The following is a 19,180-nucleotide window of genomic DNA, read 5'->3' on the forward strand; positions in this document are numbered from 1 at the left end:
CGCCCATTTTAAAAATATTGGCCTGAGGGGATGAAGTCTTCAGGGCCTCTCTGAGGCTCGGGGAGGGAGGGCAATGGGGGCAGCACGAACCCCTCCATAAAAAAACAAACAAAAAAATGTGCCACTCCTGGGTCCAGGCACACCGCAGGGGTTTTTTAAAAAGTGGGAAACTGCTGTCTTTTCTTTTTATCAGCACTGCAGATGTGCAGCATCAATTAAAAAAAAAAAAATGCTGGTCACTGTTTACAAAAAAAAAAAAAAAAAAAAAATGCAGGTTTTGGCCACCAAGTGGACCACTTCACCCACCCCCACCAGGATGAGGGGGACAGATATCTCCACCCTGCCCGCCTATAAGTTTTATTTTAGTTTTTTGCACAACAGGACACTGAGGGCCATATTTATACTTTTTGACGCAAAACTGCGCTAACGCAGTTTTGCGTCAAAAAAATTAGCGCCGGCTAACGCCATTCTGAAGCGCCATGCGGGCGCCGTAGTTAATCAATGACGTTAGCCGGCGTTAGCCGCCGGCGCTGCCTGGTGTGCGTGGAAAAAAACGACATACACCAGGCAGCGCCGGCACGGGGGGATATGGGGCCTGGGCGTCAAGAAATGGGGCAAGTCAGGTTGAGGCAATTTTTTCACCTCAACCCGATTTGCGCCATTTTTTTTCACTCCCAACCCCCATAGAAATGACTCCTGTCTTACCAAAGACAGGAGTCATGCCCCCTTGCCCAATGGCCATGCCCAGGGGACTTCTGTCCCCTAGGCATGGTCATTGGGCATAGTGGCATGTAGGGGGGCACAAATCAGGCCCCCCTATGCCACAAAAAAAAAACAAAAAACACTTACCTGAACTTACCTTAATGTCCCTGGGATGGGTCCCTCCAGCCTTGGGTGTCCTGCTGGCGTGGGCAAGGGTGACAGGGGGGGTCCCTGGGGGCATGGGAGGGCACCTCTGGGCTCCTTCAGAGCCCACAGGTCCCTTAACGCCTGCCTTTTGCAGGCGCTAAAAAACGGCGCAAAAGCGGCCGTATGTCATTTTTTTGACCCGCCCACTCCCGGGCGTGAATTTTGCCCGGGAGTATAAATCCGACGCACATGCCTCGGAGTCGATTTTTTAGACGTGAACGCCTACCTTGCATCTCATTAACGCAAAGTAGGTGTCCACGCTAAAAAATGACGCAAACTCCAGGGACTTTGGCGCTAGACGCGTCTAACGCCAAAGTATAAATATGGAGTTAGTTTTGCGTCGAAATTGCGTCAAAAAAAACGACGCAATTCCGGCGCAAACGGAGTATAAATATGCCCCTGAGTCTGAAAACGGCTGCTTCCCCATCTTTGTTTATGTGGTGGCAGCCAATCAGATCTTATCTCAAGATCTCTTGGCTCCGCAGATCTTTTGCAGCGTGAAATGTACAGAGTTTTTGAATTTTCATTTTTAAAAAAACTACTAAACAAATTTATACCGTATCACAAAAAGTACACTTTCTAGGCCCAGATCTAGCGTTCTGCCTAATTTGGTGTAATTCCGTTCGGTAGGTTTGTCTAATTTTCCTATGGAAAAATAAATAGGGAAAATCAGTTTTGGGATTCCCCACACCCACCCTTTTTTCCAGCTACAGTATTCAGGCTTATTGCTTAAGACTGTAAAAAGATTAGCTTTGGCCGTGGGGTTTGGGGCAGCCTGATTTTTTAACTGTGAGAAACTGGATTGTTATATGGCATGGTTTTTTACCTCACCATATAATTGTGACACAATTTTATATCAGGCATAATCAGGTTTGTTGGCAAAACCTTAGCTCAGTCCTGGGTAGCTGTGGCATGGAGCAGTCAGGCTTTATTAAATGAACAAGTGTGAAGCATTAAGAGGAACCAAAGCAGTAAATAAAAAGAAAACACAACATAAACATCTGGCACCAATTTAAAAAACAGGTTATATTTGTATCTTTAAACAGACACCTGAATGACAAAATCTCACCCGAGGCATCCTGAGATATAAATTACAATTTTTGAAATAAACAATAAATTACTGCTTTTCACACAATACAAAAAATCATTGTAATCAACTGCGATAGTGATTTAGGGTTAGCCATGACAAGCAAGTTGAAAACCGCTCTATGAGCAGCCTAGGACATGCCAGCTCCAACAGTGAGCCAGTCACAGGAACCAAGTAGGTCCAGGAGGACAGTTACCTGTTACTTTTAGTAGTCTCCAGTCCAGTTCTGAATCCTTAGGTCAAACGGCTAATGAAGTCAATGAATTGGTCCTGCTGCAAGGGATACCGGATGCTGAAAATGCTAGATTGGTGCTGGGGGTTGTCACTGGTCTACCAGTCCCCGATTACAGCACACCCAGCGGTTTCCTTCAACTGGCAGTAACTTCCTGCAGGGTGAACAGTGTACTCTGGGATGACCTTAATGGGTCCAGCAAACTCGGGGTTTGCTTGTGAGGGTCAAAACTTGGTCTACCAGGCTGCAGTTCAGAATCCAGGACTCGTCAGGCTTCTTTGCGGTGAGCTTTCAAGGGTGCAGGCTTCTCAGCTTCTATGGCCCTGTGGCTGTAACACGGAGTCAGCCAACTGACCCTTGGAGCCACTCCTTCTGTCTGACACACTGGGACAACTTTTCCACGTGGGGCACCGCATATACAGTCATTTCTTTGCCAGTCCTCAGGTTGAGTAGGAGCAGCCCAGATTTTGGTGCAGCCCCTCTTTGCTAGGTCAAGGGAGCAGCAGGGCAGTCCTTCAGTGTTTCTTCCAGTGCAATGGTGATCTGAGGTCTGGGTGCTAGGGGTGCCACTTTTATGCCCACTATGAACTTAAGGGGTGGCGGTGCCCAACTAGCCAATAGGCTACCAGGTACCATTCCACCTGATGATGAATTCCTGTGATGTGTGGCATCTATCTATACGGGAGTGCTCTATTCTGCCCACTCCCAACATGGCCAGAAACTTCTCTTGGTGGGTGGAGCTTCCAAGCCCACCCCATTGGTGTGGCTACCTGGAGGCTAATCTCCACATAGAAAACTAGTTTGAAACTGGGTTTCCTTCCCTATTTCAGATGCCAGCCTGTCTGGCTAAACAAAAGAAGTAGCTGTTTCCTTATGTGACTACCATTTGCCCTTCAAAGGCGGCTTCCCACTTTGAAGCTTGCAGCCTGGGCGCACACCCACTCTCGCCATCCTGCCAGGAGGAGGTCAGTATCTCTTCCCTCTGCAGATCTTTTGTTTGTTTCCTTGAGTCACTCTCATGTCTCACCAGGAGGGCAGCAGGCTGTCTGGAAAACAGCAGCTAGTTGCAGTCCGAAACGGCTAGTGGAAAACTTCAACAACAAAGTGGCAACTTTTTAAAGTTTTTATTTGTAAAACAGTTACGTTATGTAATTGACTGGGACAACAAGTCTGTTTAAAGCAACAACTCTTTTGATACCTTAAAGTGTCAGATTTAGTAGTCCCATGTGAAAGTTAGCACTGTTGAGTTGTCAACATCTAACTAATTACTAGCCAGAGGAGTTATCAGCCTTAGTACAGTAAAAACAATGCAAGGTTTTTACTGTCAGGACATGTAAAGTCATCAAAAACACCTGTCCTTTTTAGGTCGAGCGCACAAGCGCTTCCAACCTGTTGTCTTTCTGTTGGGCTTACCCATCACTTTCATTCATTTGTGGGCTTGCCTTTTTAAATTCCCTTGATTTCACTTGTGAAAGGCATGCATTTGTCATGCCTTTTCCAGTGTTTAGCCCTCTTCAAGTGCACCCGGCAGCTTCTGAAAACATACGAGGCTCCATGTTTTCCGCATGGTTTCTGGACTACTTTTTCTTTTTATTTCCTACACATCACGATCTCGCTGGGCAATAATTGAGTGCTTTGCATGACTACTAGTTACTTCTATTGTTTATCCAAGTACTACTTGGTGAATTCAAGGTTTTACACAGCGCGATTGCACAATGTTTTTTTTTTTCATTATTATTATTTTTGTAATTTTACCCAGTCCCTGTTCCTATCTCCACCCCGCTCGCCAGCCCCTCCTCTTGAGATTTCCAGCAGCCGCCGCTGCACATACGCATTGCCACTTATCCTCTAGGGTGATCATGTTTTGTTTCTTGTGTACAACAATGTTCATAGTTTTTTAAATTATTTTCTTGTAATTTTCCCCCATCTCCACCCCCGCCCGCCCCTCCCCTTGTTTTTTTATCCAACCCCATCATTAGCAGGATGTAAAGAAATCTTCTCAGAGGCCATTCGTTTTTCAGTGGACGTTTTCCAGTTTGATCCAAGACCTGAGGGTTTGTCTTATCTCTAACTGCGCAGCTCTTCAGCAGTGACACCTCTAAACACGCAAGCATGTGCTGCTCAATAGAAGAACATTTCTGGGAAATTACTGCATTCAGGAGTTTGACTGCTCCGAGGCTTCCTGTTTAGGATTTGCGCTACAGTGAAGACACAACCTATGCTATAGAGGTGGGTGACCAATCAAATTAACAGAGAGCTGAGCTAAGTATCTGGCTTGAATCTTAGTCAGGGTACGAGCCGAGCCCTAAAAATGTGTTATGTAAATCACACACCAAACCATGTAAAATACTATAGTCTCTTCAAAGTTCACAAAGCTGTAATTGAATAATGGGGCGCATTATAGCACTACATAGAAAAGTATTTATTAAAAGTGAAAGTTTTGTACAACTGGTAGTCTGACCTCAAATACTCTAAAGTGCTTTTAATGCAATAATGATATAAAGAGTAAGGTGAAGTAAAATATTTGCCTAAGATCACACAATTCAAGCAGGGAAACTGCAGTGTATCTAGGTTTCATGGTTTCACTCTGTAAAGAGCAGTCTGTAAATGGCTGTTTGTCTTTCCTTATGTTAAGGCTTTATTTTTACCTCGTAGTGCAATATTTTGTAGTTTTTTAAATGTAGCTCGACCTCTATCCAAAGGAGTCGGAGTGCTTTATATGCGCACCAGTTACATTACACAAGGTCACATGTATTGTTTATAGGGAGATTAAGTGATTTCCCCAGAATCACATGATGTTGAGCTGACACCCACAGTCTGCTCCTCTGGCCATAATATCACATCCCAAGTAGAGGGCAGAAGAAGCCACACGAAACCTCGAATGGGCTCGAGGTTCCAACAGGACCTCGAGCTGAGCCAGAGCCAGGCTTTCAGTGCCCCGCCCACAACTACTGTGTTGTGACGCATTATTGATATTCCTCATAGCCAAAGTACCTTGGTTCTGTCTTGATTAACACTTTAACTAAGATAAATTAGACCACACGGGTTTTTCATTACAGTTAAAGTTGTTGCCTACTTATTAAACACATAATGGGTAAATTTGTCGGCACTCTGAGAAAAGAAGGCATCTAGACGACCTAAGCTTGACTGGCCCGGAGATTTACTTCCAACCACCCGGAATAGTTATGATTTGTTTTATCTTTTAGGTGTAAATCCCTCCCCACCTTTGGACGCCGTAGCCAGGGATTACATTGTCTCTGCGCAGGGTGGGCCTATTCAAGAGCTGATCCGCATAAAAAAGGCAACAAAGAAGGGTGGCCCCCTGTTGCCCACCCCTGAAGTACCCAAGTGACCACCCTGGGGGTTTCTAAATGACCCAGAGCCTCCGCTGGGTTGATCCAACGTATGGCAGTGGCAGGAAATACTATTTACTTTAAATGGGGAAGCAAGGCTACGTTTTTTATATGTAAAGTATTGTTAATATAATGCATCTTGCCTTTTGGTCTTGTTAGGTCTGTCTTAGGGGTGAAATATACCATGTCGCTCATTTTTCTTACACAAACAATATCTCTTACCCAGTGTCTAGTGGGCTTTGTGCTCCTCTAGGGTGGACAGAAATACTTTCTTCAACCAGATGTTGATGGTAGTGGCTTTCGTTCTTTTTTCACTTATTATATCCCTGGTGTCTAGTGGACTGTCCTCAATCTGCCTCCCAGGAGAGAAGAAAGACTGTCTTGGCTACAGACATGGGAGCAGCTCAATACCAGAAGAGGTGGATCTCTTCTCTCCAATCCTTTTTCAAAAAACATTCCCTTAGTGTCTTGTGGGCTCTCTGATCTCCTGTGGGGCTGGAAGAGGATAGAACTCCCAATATGCCCACCACAGGGGATCAGAAGACTGACAACTGATGGCCCCCTCATTGAAATGAAATTTGGCCATGCTGGGGAGACCACGTCCCCTTCAATATACCTGGTGGTCTAGTGTTGTGGACACCGGCTTTTGGATCATCATCGTGCTGTGATCCCAGAGCAGGGATCCAGTAGGGAGAGAGGGGCTGCAAAGAGTTAAGTTTTGTTACTGGACAAGTTTTGCTTAACTGCTTCCTGTTATTAATTTCTTGTGTAAAAAGCAGTGGTTAAGATTATGTCAATTTCCCTGAACTAGAGAATAATCATGTTAAGTCACCGTATATTATGCGTCCATGCTGCTAATTCGTTTTTTTATTTATAAATAAAAGAGTCAGCGCTATTTTCTCAAAAACGCTTATTTTGCACACAAAAAAAAGTTATCAATAAACTTAAAAACAAATCTAAGTGTGTGGACTGAAAGACGAGAACAAAGATAAAAAGATGCAGAGGTAAGAACGGTAGGAAAGAAGGAGTCGAAGGTTGGGATGGATTGAGGGTGCCGATAGTAGCGTGGCAACTGTGTGAAGAGGAACGACATTGTGCATAGCAGGAGAGAGTAAATACAGATTAGTGGATCGAGCGAGATATTGAATTAAATTGAAGGAAAAAGTGGATGGTAGTGAGTTGATGGACGGCAAGAGGGTCTTAATAGGAGTTATAGTCTTTGAAATTAGGCAGAGACGACGGCAAGTTAATGCAAGAAAAGTGATAACAGCTTTCTGTGTTTTTTATATGTAAATGGATTTGCTTTTATTCATGTAGTTACTTTTTCACTTTACTCATCCGATACTGGTGGCTCCTAAAACTGTGAATGAGTTCCTCCGTCTATTGCCCAATTTAATTAGATCACCACCAAATCCCGTGAGTGGAGCAAATCAACAGGACAGTACAGCAAGGCTGGAAAAACAAAGTCTACAAGGAGTTCAGTGTGTTTCTTAGCCTAATTTGTACCACGTTTTACACTCTGTGATTACCATTAGACAACAGTAGTAGCACAGGCAAAGGCAGGCAACGTTGCAGAGGTAGACGTGGTGAGAAGCTTCCTGTGGCAATTTAACCTACTGAATGTTAAAGGATTCCCAGTGGACTCCCATGTATTTTTTTGCAGGAGGTCTAGAATATTTCCAGATTAACAGCTGGGAAAGTCATACCGACAGTTTACAGGATTCTTGTAAGAGTTACTAGAAATGTAGTGACATGATAGCAGCCACAAGAAAAGCTATAGTCAACCTGTTATTTAGAAGTGTTTTACTGTAAATAAGAAGATACACATCCTAATGACATTCTCTAAACTGCTTGTTTTCCTACATGCTGAATTTGTATGGGTTGACAAAGCCATTCAAATATTCATAAGCACTCCTAAGAGACCAACATTTGGATGGAGCAGTATAATTGTAGGGGGGGGGGTAACATTCGCTCCTCCTCAAAACAGCTGGAATTCTGGTGTCGAAATGGGCCTGAAAGAGCCCGGTAATACCCGTGGGTGCATAGTCGTCCCCATTCCCAGCACAGGAACTCGATATAGCAAATTAGAGGAGCAACTACAATCCGGCATCATACATTTCTGCCCCAGTATGTGAGCCCCCCCCACACGACCATAACTAAAAAACGCACGCTAAACCTGGCTTGCCATGTCCACTGAACAGCAATCGAGTCATTTTTTATAAGAGATTTTCTGTTGCACTATTATAAACTGGCAAACTTTCAACAGCCGCCCCTCTTAATATGTGCAGCACAGTCTGCCAGGCGCACCTTGTAAAATCGGCTTCAAAGTAGAAACACTAGGCTGATCTAGGAAACTAGGGCCCATATTTATACTTTTTGACGCTAAACTGCGCTAACGCAGTTTAGCGTCAAAAAATTTAGCGCCGTCTAACGCCATTCTGAAGCGCCATGCGGGCGCCGTATTTATGGAATGGCGTTAGCCGGCGCTAGCAGACCGGCGCTGCCTGGTGTGCGTGGAAAAAAACCACGTAGACCAGGCAGCGCCGGCGTAGGGGGAAAATGGCGTTAGGGCGTCTTAAAATGGGGCAAGTCAGGTTGAGGCAAAAAAATCGCCTCAACCCGATTTGCGCCATTTTCTTCGACGCCCAGACGCCATTTAAATGACTCCTGTCTTAGTAAAGACAGGAGTCATGCCCCCTTGCCCAATGGCCATGCCCAGGGGACTTATGTCCCCTGGGCATGGTCATTGGGCATAGTGGCATGTAGGGGGGCACAAATAAGCCCCCCCTATGCCACCAAAAAAAATTAAAAAAAATAAAAAATTATACTTACCTGAACTTACCTGAATGTCCCTGGGATGGGTCCCTCCATCATTGGGTGTCCTCCTGGGGTGGGCAAGGGTGGCAGGGGGGGTCCCTGGGGGCATGGGAGGGCACCTGTGGGCTCATTTTGAGCCCACAGGCCCCTTAACGCCTACCCTGACCCAGGCGTTAAAAAGTGGCGCAAATGCAGGGTTTTTTGACCCGACCACTCCCGGGCGTGATTTTTGCCCGGGAGTATAAATACGACGCATTTGCGTCGCCGTCATGTTTTTAGACGGGAACGCCTTCCTTGCATCTCATTAACGCAAGGAAGGCGTTCACGCAAAAAAATAACGCTATTTGCCCATACTTTGGCGCTAGACGCGTCTAACGCCAAAGTATAAATATGGCGTTAGTTTTGCGCCGAATTTGCGTCGAAAAAAACGACGCTAATTCGGCGCAAACGGAGTATAAATACGGGCCTAGGTTTCACATTTCCCCAGGCAGTGTGGTAAATTGCCCACCGTGTTCTAACATTGCAATGGGTGGCAAAGTTATGAAATCACACGAGTCGAAAGAGTAGGCCTCGAACTCACTCTAGGGAGGAATCGGGGGACTTAGGGAAGGAGAACAAACAATCCTTGCATGAAACCAGACTTGACAAAATATGGATTTTACATTATAATTCTAAGGACGATTCCTGTTTTGACTGCGAGGGCATTTAGGTAGCTCTTTTTCATAAATCCAGTGATTAGTTCTTACCGTTCGTTCTTGCTGCTGCTGCTGGAGCCTGCAGATCGTCTGATTGGCAACTTTCACTGAAAGAGACATGGCGCATGTTTAACCAGCTGTGTGAGTTTTAAGGGGAAGCAAGTTTTTCAGTACAGAGAGAAAAGCATAACAGCACTCGGTAGTTTGAATCCTACGACACAGGGCCTTGACTATCTGCCAAACACTCGAGAAAGGGAGCTCTTCCCAAACAGTGAAGGCAGAAGACCAGTAGGCCCACTCACTGCACAGTGCACACCCTGAGGAAGTCAATCATCAAGGACCACCAAGTCACTCTCCCGGCGAGCAGCAGCAACATTCTCAGCCCCCACAAGAAGGAATTAATGCTTGTAAAACTATTACTGCAAACAGATGTGGGAACGTTTCAATTATAGATATACTCATTATGGCTCCTTTTATTTATAGCTTTTTATTTTAAGAGAATTACTTTGCCAACATACACAGTCGGATCGGTCTGTATTACAGGCCCGCATCCTCTACATGTTGTTTCTGTACTTTGGCCGCAAAGCGTGGTATACTCTTAACGACTGCTCAATGGCTTTCACCTCCTGTGCCCATTTTTCTCCGAAATTTTCGAAGGGGCTATTATTCTCCTTAAGTACCAAACGAAAGATAAAACCACATTTTGTAAATAATGGCAGGCACTCAGAGAAGTATGAAACCTACTGATGTCCTCCTTTTCCACCCTTTCACTGTTTTTGCTGGTGTAAGTAAGGCAGTCAGTCACCAAGGTACGTATTTCACTTCCACACACACAAACGTACAAGGAAATTGTGATTTTGTTTGCGCCATGTGCACAATCATCAATACTGATTCTTCTTATACCACTGTATTATATAGATATTTACATAGGAATCAAGAGGTGTTGTATAGCTATTTTAGCCATGTTTTAGGTACATTATACTAGCAAACCAGACCTGCCCATTACATTTTAGTCAGCATCACTTTATTTTTTCTAGCATTAGCCACATTTGCGGTGCTGTTTTATTTTCTCTATCTAGTTGTTATTTCGCCTAGGCAAGCATCATGTTCTCAGCACAGCATTCATTTCACTTTCTGCTTTGCTCAACGCTAGAGCCAGATAGGTTTGCCTGCAAAAGTGGTATGCTGTGTCTCCGACATTCACAGAAACATACATATCCTTACGTTGGGACCTTTTCTTAGAACAGTTGTTTTATTATAAAACACTTCTCTGTCCCATACACATTAAAGGGAGATTCCAGCCAGATGACCATCCTTGTTATATCCAGGGCATATGTATGCTCACCCGTGGCCTTCTGGCTTGAGACGCCTCCGCACTGAGTTGTCACTTGGATATTCGGTTGGAGGTCGAGAGGCAGCTGGAGGCGGTGGTGAGTCAGAGGTCTTGGCGAGTGGTTTCCCGCAATTACATGGACTAAATAATCAATAAAGTACCAAGGAAACTCAACTGTGCTGGAGTCATGTCAACCTGTAACAGTGGCGACAATGGGAAAACTAACCTGTGAACCAGCGTAGATTCCAAGGAGGGGGTAACACAAATACAGCGCTCAAGTTTCGTATTAGGTCACATGGTTGAATTTCAGGAGGGAGGCTGCAGGAGCATTTGGCAGGAAAGGAAGCCCTATGCTAAGATACTTAATTCCCCTTCATTAGCACATTCCCTAAAGGTTAATTTCTGAGTGCATGCTCCACAGCAAAAATGAGCTCCACTGGCTGCACAAATAGGATGTATTGTTATATACAGCGGTCGTTTTAATTATCTGGTTGTGGCTACAATGAAGGTGAGGCATCATAACGACGGCCATTTTAGATTACCATTGGCTATTATACATTATTATTCTGGAAGATTTGATGGCCATCTTGGAAATATTTTCACTTACTATTTGTAACCTGTTACTGAGGAGCTCTTTGCTGACTGGCACACCTTTTGCATTGTTTTACAGCTGTATTTAGCCTGTTGATACCTTGATGCATTTCAGTTCTTATGGAGACAGGCACACCTTACTACTTCTCAGCCTGTTACCAGTAAGCTTTGCGGCGACAGGCACACCAACTGCACTGTAGTACAGCTGTATTATTTAGACTTACCCATTTGGTGAAGTTCAACTCTTACGATGACAAGCACGCCTTACTAGGTTTTAGACTGTTATTAGCAAGCTTAGCAGTGACATGCACACAAGCTACCTTGGTGCATGTGTACACCTTCTTTCTACTAACTAAAGCATGGAGACAGGAATTCCACCACCATAGCACTTTTATGTTCCGTAGCTTTTCTATTGAACAATATGCAGGCCATCAACCCCCCACCCCCCTTTTTACAATCCCCAGATAAGCACAACATTCCTTGAAAGGGGTGGTTTAAGGCATTCAATTTGTTTCTGCAAACAATAAATGGTTTTCAATTTAAACCTGAAAGGAGAAGGTGGTTACTAGAACATTCATTGGGTATAGAAGGCACGAACTATTTGTTCATCTGCCCATATACACACCAGAGGACGGTGAAGAGCTGGATGACTATGAGGAAGCTGTTAAGAGGTTGGAGAGGCACTTTTCTAAAGCACCAAATTTAGTTGAGAGAAGACGCAAGTTTTTCTCCAGGGAGCAATCTGCCAATGAGACCATAGATATTATTTAGCTTCATTACGCATCCTGGCAGCCAAATGTGAATATGAGAATTTTACTGAACAACTGATCAGAGATCAATTAGTAATGAGACTTCATAAAAAGGTTCAAGAGAGGTTACTTGCATGTAAAAACCCTTTATTACAGTGGTTCTCAACCTGTGGGCCGGGGACCCCTGGGGTTCCGCGAAGCCTCCTCAGGGTGTCCGTGACTGCTTAGAAAATTTAATAATATTAGGTTCCAACTATCAGTAATGACTCAGTGGGGGCCCCCAGATTCTAATAATGATTCAGTGGGGGTCCCCAGGCTCCAGTATTGATAAAATGGGGGTCCACAGAAGTCAAAAGGTTGGGAACCACTGCTTTATTACATGAAGCTGCAGAAATAGCAAGTTCTATTAAAGATTCAAAGAACTCGGCTAAAGAACTTAACAAAACTGATGATACAGTTTTATTCATTAAAGGCAGTACATTTAACATGGACAAAACATCAGAGACAGCTAAAGCAGATGACAAGAATAAACTCATGAGTCCTGGGAATATATATTATCAGTGTGGTTCCAAGTTTCACATAGCCTCATACAAACAGTGTACAGCTATTACTAAGGAGTGTAACATATGTGAGGTACAGGTAATTTTGCAAGGATGTGTCGACTAAATGCAAAGAAGGGGAAGTGAATTTGTTAACTGAAGACTATGACTAGGGTTTGTCTGATTACTTGAATAATATGTTATTATATGTAGGTGTTCAAGGACAGAAAAGCATCTAAGGTGGGCACGGTGTCGACACAAGGCATGGAAAATGTAAATTCTGAATATCCTGTTAATTATATTAGGATCCATGAAGATGATATACCTGTGCCCAAAGATCCAGTGGAGATATTCAAGGTAGGAGAGAGAATGATACCATTATTCAAAGACTCAGGATCAAAAATTACTATTATTTCAAAAACGTACTTCCTTAAATGTAATATTTGTGAAGATTTATTGCCACCAGATATTTCTCCTCAAGGATATGATGGTACAAAAATTGATCTGATAATTTTTTTTTTTTTTTTTAAATTTTTTAACTATTATTGGGTTCAAGGATTGTGAAGTAGAGGGAAAAGCGTATGTATCACACAGTGGGCCATATATTCCTAGGTGGCACCACCAGCTTCTTTGGACATCATTCTCAAACTGGGTGGTGTTTATCAAGTTTTGACTGTTGCTGATGGTCAACTGAGTGTGCAAGTTGATGGATTACATTCCTTACTTAAGAAACATGACATTTTTGATGCTCAATTGGGGAGGTTGAGCGGCTCTGAACAGGTCATCAAATTAAAGCAAGGGAGTATTCCTGTCAAGCATTAACCAGGAGGGGTACCACTAAGAGTAAGAGGCAATCTGAAGGATGAGTTGGATAATCTATGCAAAGATGGTGTGATTGAACCGACAAAATAGTTACTGTGGTTGTCGTCCATTGTGGCAGCTCAAAAAAAGAACAATGAAATCAGAATGTGTATCGATCTAAGAAGCTTGAACCAATCAATTTGGGTGGATGCTTATCCTCTCCCAAACAAAGATGAAATGAAGTGTACATTGGCTGGAGCTAATGTGTTTTCTAAGCTGGATCTGCAGTCCAATTATCAGGTTGTCTAAGCAAAACAATCTAGGCATCTAACAGCTTTTATCACACCAAATGGCATGTATCAATTGTCCAGGATGCCTTTTGGTTATGATTCTGCTGCAGTGATTTTCCAAAGAGTGATGTGTGGTAAAGAGATAAGATGGCATGCTTGTAATCCAAGATGACGTATTGGTTTTTCGGAAAGAAAATGTTGAACATCAGCTTAGACTGAATCCTGTTTTAACTGCAATGAGTGAGAGAGGATTGGGATTGAGGAGAGACAAATGTTATATTGATGTCCCCGAAGTGGAATGTTTGGGTCATATGGTATCTGGAAAAGGGATAGGTCCATGGGCAGGACTACTGAAAGCTATTGAGGATGTACAGGTTCTGTCGGACAAGGAATAGTTAAAAGGTTTCCTGAGAATGTGTGAATATTACACAATTGGTGAGGAACTTTTCCACCATTGTTGATCCTTTTCTCACTTTTGTTGAGAAAGAACACCAAGGCCCGTATTTATACTCCGTTTGCGCCGAATTTGCGTCGTTTTTTTCGACGCAAATTCGGCGCAAAACTAACGCCATATTTATACTTTGGCGTTAGACGCGTCTAGCGCCAAAGTATTGGCAAATAGCGTCATTTTTTTGCGTGAACGCCTTCCTTGCGTTAATGAGATGCAAGGAAGGCGTTCCCGTCTAAAAAAATGACGGCGACGCAAATGCGTCGTATTTATACTCCCGGGCAAAAATCCCGCCCGGGAGTTGGCGGGTCAAAAAACCCCGCATTTGCGCCACTATTTAACGCCTGGGTCAGGGTAGGCGTTAAGGGGCCTGTGGGCTCAAAATGAGCCCACAGGTGCCCTCCCCTGCCCCCAGGGACCCCCCTGCCACCCCTGCCCACCCCAGGAGGACACCCAAGGATGGAGGGACCCACCCCAGGGACATTCAGGTAAGTTCAGGTAAGTATTATTTTTTATATTTTTTTACTTTTTTTTGGGTGGCATAGGGGGGCCTTATTTGTGCCCCCCTACATGCCACTATGCCCAATGACCATGCCCAGGGGACACAAGTCCCCTGGGCATGGCCATTGGGCAAGGGGGCATGACTCCTGTCTTTACTAAGACAGGAGTCATGAAATGGCGTCTGGGTGTCGTAAAAAAATGGCGCAAATCGGGTTGAGGCGATTTTTTTGCCTCAACCTGACTTGCCCCATTTTAAGACGCCCTAACGTCATTTTTTCCCAACGCCGGCGCTGCCTGGTCTACGTGGTTTTTTTCCACGCAAACCAGGCAGCGCCGGTCTGCTTGCGCCGGCTAACGCCATTCCATAAATACGGCGCCCGCATGGCGCTTCAGAATGGCGTTAGACGGCGCAAAAATTTTTGACGCTAAACTGCGTTAGCGCAGTTTAGCGTCAAAAAGTATAAATATGGGCCCAAGTTTGTGTAGAGATCAAAAAAGGTTTGACTAATGTTCCTCTATTTAGTCTGTTTAATCATGGCGAAAGGTTAACTATAACAGTGGACGCGAGAGCAGTTGGACTTGGAGCTGTACTGTCTCAGGGCAGACGGGACGATGTGCACATGGTTGCTTTTACATCTTTTATGCTCAGACCACTTGAGAGACAATATTGAGTTATTGAACGCAAAATGTTTACGAGTGTTTGGGCGGTGGAGCGTTTTAGGGCTTACATATGGGGTACTAAATTTGGGGTTAAGGTTGGATCACAAGCCGTTACTACCTATTCTAAGAGGTACAAACGTACATTCTTCGAAAGCTTCAGCTAGATTAGTGAGACCGAGTGTGAAACTACTGGAGTATGATTTTTTTATTGAGCACATTCCAGGTAGGTAAAACAAGAGGGCTGTTTGTCTAGATTGCCCATTCCAGGTGAAGACGAAGCCCAGGATGATCTGCAAAATGTAGAATGTCTTGTGGCCAGTAAATTCTGGCTAGACACCAAGGGCCTGATTTAGAGTTTGATGGACGGGTTACTCCATATTAAATGTGATGGCTATCCTGTCCACCGCATTACAATCCCATTATGACTTATGAGAATCATAATATGGTGGACGGAATATCTGTCACATTTGTGATGGAATAACCTGTCAGTCAATTTCTAAACCAGTTTGTTAGAGAAAGAGAATGGAGATCTGCTCTTGATCAAGATCATGTATTAAATAAGGTGGTAGAATACATAAGAAAGGGTTGGCCAAGGGAAGGCAGTCTTTCTGTTGAACTTCAATCATACAGCAAGGTGCAATCAGAATTTTCGTTGGAAGATGGGTTGCAATTCAGAACAGACAAATTGATTCCTCCTAGAATTGTCAGGGAAAGACCGATGAACAAAAGTTAAGAGGGACATCTAGGCATGACTATGATTAAAGAAAGACAGAGAAAGTTTCTGGTGGCCTAGAATGGACAGAGATGCAGAAGATTTGATTGGGAAATGCATGAATTGTGTGTCAAATGTCAAGGGCTTAAAATGTGTAACCCCACCAATGGTTATTCCGGAAACTCCATAGAAGGCATGGGAAAAAGTGAGTATCGAATTTCTTGGACCTTTCCAATTTCTAACACAGATTGGCCATTGTTTTAAATGATCATTTGCCTATGTGGCTTGAGGTTAAATATATTAGTGGGCCTGTCACTGGAAGTGTTATAACTTTTCTTACTGATGTTTTTGCAAGACAACGGTTTTCCTCACAACTATTATCAGATAATGGAGAGCAGTTTGTTTCATTTGAAATGCAAGTATTTTTAACAAAGGCGGGGATCAAACACAAAAGGTGTTGTCTTTACCATCCACAAGGGATTTGTCAAGTTGAGAGGGCCACAGGATGTCCTCTGACTGTGTCAAAGGGGCTATACCTGAAGGAGTTGATGTGGGAAATGCAATATATGATATGCTTTGGTTGTATTGTAATACTCTTTATAGCATGAAAGGCATTACACCTTTTGCAGCATTGAGAGGCAGAGGAACTCAGGATGTGATGAGGCTAGCTTGGTTCAACATGTTACCCAAAATCAAATCCAGCCATATTCATGCACGTGATGTTGACATGGCAAAGTACTGAATTAGAGAATGTTAGGCTAAACACAAAGTAAGGTATGATATTTTGATAGTAAATAAACCTGTAAAAATGAATAGGGGTGATTTTGTACATGTGAAATTAGCTAGTGCCAAGTGTGTCAAAGGAAAATTGAGATTTAGTCCTGCTCCTTGTGTGGAAGAAATAAGCAAGGATGGTTGTGCAGTAAAATTGCAACATGGACAATGGTGGAATTGTGCAAAATTAGTTACAGTCATGGGTCCAGTACAGAATTGCAATCAACCTATGGGAAACAAGGTGATGGAGGATGGTTTATCATCCACAGTGGAAAAGCATATCTTTAAGACTCCTGGAAAATTCAGAGGCTTTATGTTGACTTAAAATACAGTTCAATGTTTTCACATTAATGCATATCTATTTTATTCAATGTATTTCATATATATGTATTATTCATAATGACAATTTCTCAACTTTCATTTTTTTTCCTTTGGTTAGTTGCTTTAGAAGATTGCATCCTATTATGGTTGTTCTTCTTGTAGGATATTAATGTATGTTATTGTTCATGTGTTGTGAATTTGGTCTGGAATATGAGAAGTTGTAGGTATGTTATAAGCAGGGCATATGTATGCTCGCTCGTGGCCTTCTGGCTTGCAACGCCTCGCGCTGACCTGCCACTCAGACATTTGGTTGGAATATTGAGGGCAGAGAGGCAGTTGGAGGTGCCGGTGAACCGGAGGTCTCTGTGAGTGGCTGCCTGGAATTATATGGACTAAATGACCAATAAAGTACCAAGGAAGCTCAACTGTGCTGGAGTCGTGTTTACCTGTAACAGTGCTCCAGGCTTGTTAGAGTGAACTTGGGCCTGCTGATCTTGGGCAATTATCGGAAAACTGTGAGGGATAATGTCACATTTGCAAAAACATAGTTATCAATTTTGCACCTTCTCATATTGATATGAGAAACAGTGCTGGCTTGTTACAGGGTCTGCAGCAGTGCACCCCAAGGATGACACCAGATACCCTCTAGTGTGTCCACAGGATTCACCAAGATGTGGTCAAGGAACACTCCAAGAACAATCAGAGACACCAAGGTAGTTTACCTACGTGGCAAAATCATAAACAAAGAAGTCACAAGCCATAAACAGGCTGAAATTCCATAGGAGTTGTTGGACTTGGCCCTCTTTTCAGGGTCACCTCTCTAGTTTTCTGGCCCTGTTTTTTGCTAAACAATGCTTAAGTGCTTGTGCTCTCTCCTTTAAACATGATAAAACTGGCTTACACCTAATTGGTACATTTAATTTACTTATAAGAGCCTAGTAAAGTGGTACTATGTGTACCCAGGGCCTGTATATGAAATGCTACTAGTGGACCTGCAGCACGGATTGTGCTACACACTTAAGTAGTCTTTTTAAACATGTCTCAGTCCTGCCATCACAGGGTGTGTACGCAGTTTTAAACTGCCATTCCAACCTGGCAAAATAACTTTTTCCTGGCCTAGACCTTCCTTTTTAATTTATATGTCACTCCTAGAGTATGTGCCAAACAGCCCCTAGGGTAGGATGCATTGTATTTGAAGAGCAGGACATGTACTTTTAGGTTTTATATGTCCTAGTAGTGAAAAACTCACAAATGCGTTTTTCACTACTGTGAGGCCTGTCTCTCCTATGGCTTAACAATGGATTACCTTAGTATATTTAATAAGAGATAACTTTTGATTTAGAGTAGGTAGGCATATGAAGTTTGGTCTCTTAAGAATTGTAGTTTAAAACCCTCTTTAATGGTAAAGTTGGATTTTAGGACACAATGATAAAAATCCCACTTTTAGAAAATTGGTCTTTTCTTGCCATAACAATTTGGGGCCTGCAGCCTGCTTCTGGGTCACATATCTAGGTGTGAGGGGCAGCTGGCAGTTCTGTATTCCTCCCAGACAACAGAGAGGCTGGGTGGTGTCATAATGGGCACTTAGGCAGGATGGGGGTAGGTGGGGCGGAGCTGTCACCTACCACACTTGCGCTTCAAATGGGCTGCCTCAGGACACTCACAAAGGGCTTCACAATAGGCCATTGTGCCCCTAGACAACCTGGGACGAGGGCTGAAAGGCAGGGAATTCCAGACATCTCCTTTGGGAGAAAACTCCAGAAGCTTCTCCCACTTCAAAGGGAGAAAAGGTATAAAAATAGGAACCTCAGGCAAACACTTCATTTCACGTTTGGACTTGTGGAAGGACTTTCAGAGGACTGCCCTCCTATATGTGGCCTGCTGTGTACTTCTGAGGACGGCCCTGCAGCCCTATGGAGACTGCCCTGCTGTCTGAAGCCTGTCTTGTGCCCTCAGAGTACCGCCCTGCTGATTGAGACCTGCTTTTCTGCTTACATCCACGACTACCAGAGTGGCTCCACATTCTAGTTGGCTGGCCTCCTGATCAGAGCCTCAGGGAGAGAAAAGGTTTCAACAATCGTTTACCTGAATCTGGGTGCACCCTGAGTGAGTCCTGGCCTTCCAATAGGTGCCCCTCCAGTGCTGGACCCTTCGGAAACAGGGTTAAAAGCGCTGTACCAGCTTAAATAAAGGTTCCACTAAATCTGACACGAAGCCCCAGAAAGCAATTCCATGACAACTGCACACTAAGGACATAAAGTACAACCCTCAGTGGGCCAAACTTGGGCCTGTGCCTGGCTTGACTCCACTGCAGTTGGCCCGAACTTGTGACTTTGTCCCAGTCCAGCATGAGCAGACACCATGAGAT

General features: G+C 43.8%; 1 protein-coding gene across 1 annotated transcript in view; it reads right to left on the minus strand.

Annotated features, from left to right (window-relative positions):
- The window catches only part of BLOC1S5 (biogenesis of lysosomal organelles complex 1 subunit 5), a 282,496-nt gene that overhangs the window by 103,237 nt on the left and 160,079 nt on the right, over positions 1 to 19,180 (minus strand). Inside the window, exon 4 of the mRNA XM_069217151.1 lies at positions 9,145 to 9,200. Within this exon, the coding sequence (XP_069073252.1) occupies positions 9,145 to 9,200 (56 nt within the window). The remainder of the gene's footprint in view (positions 1 to 9,144; positions 9,201 to 19,180) is intronic.

The sequence above is a fragment of the Pleurodeles waltl genome, chromosome 2_1 (genome assembly GCF_031143425.1).
Source record: "Pleurodeles waltl isolate 20211129_DDA chromosome 2_1, aPleWal1.hap1.20221129, whole genome shotgun sequence".
In the NCBI taxonomy this organism is placed as follows: domain Eukaryota; kingdom Metazoa; phylum Chordata; class Amphibia; order Caudata; family Salamandridae; genus Pleurodeles; species Pleurodeles waltl.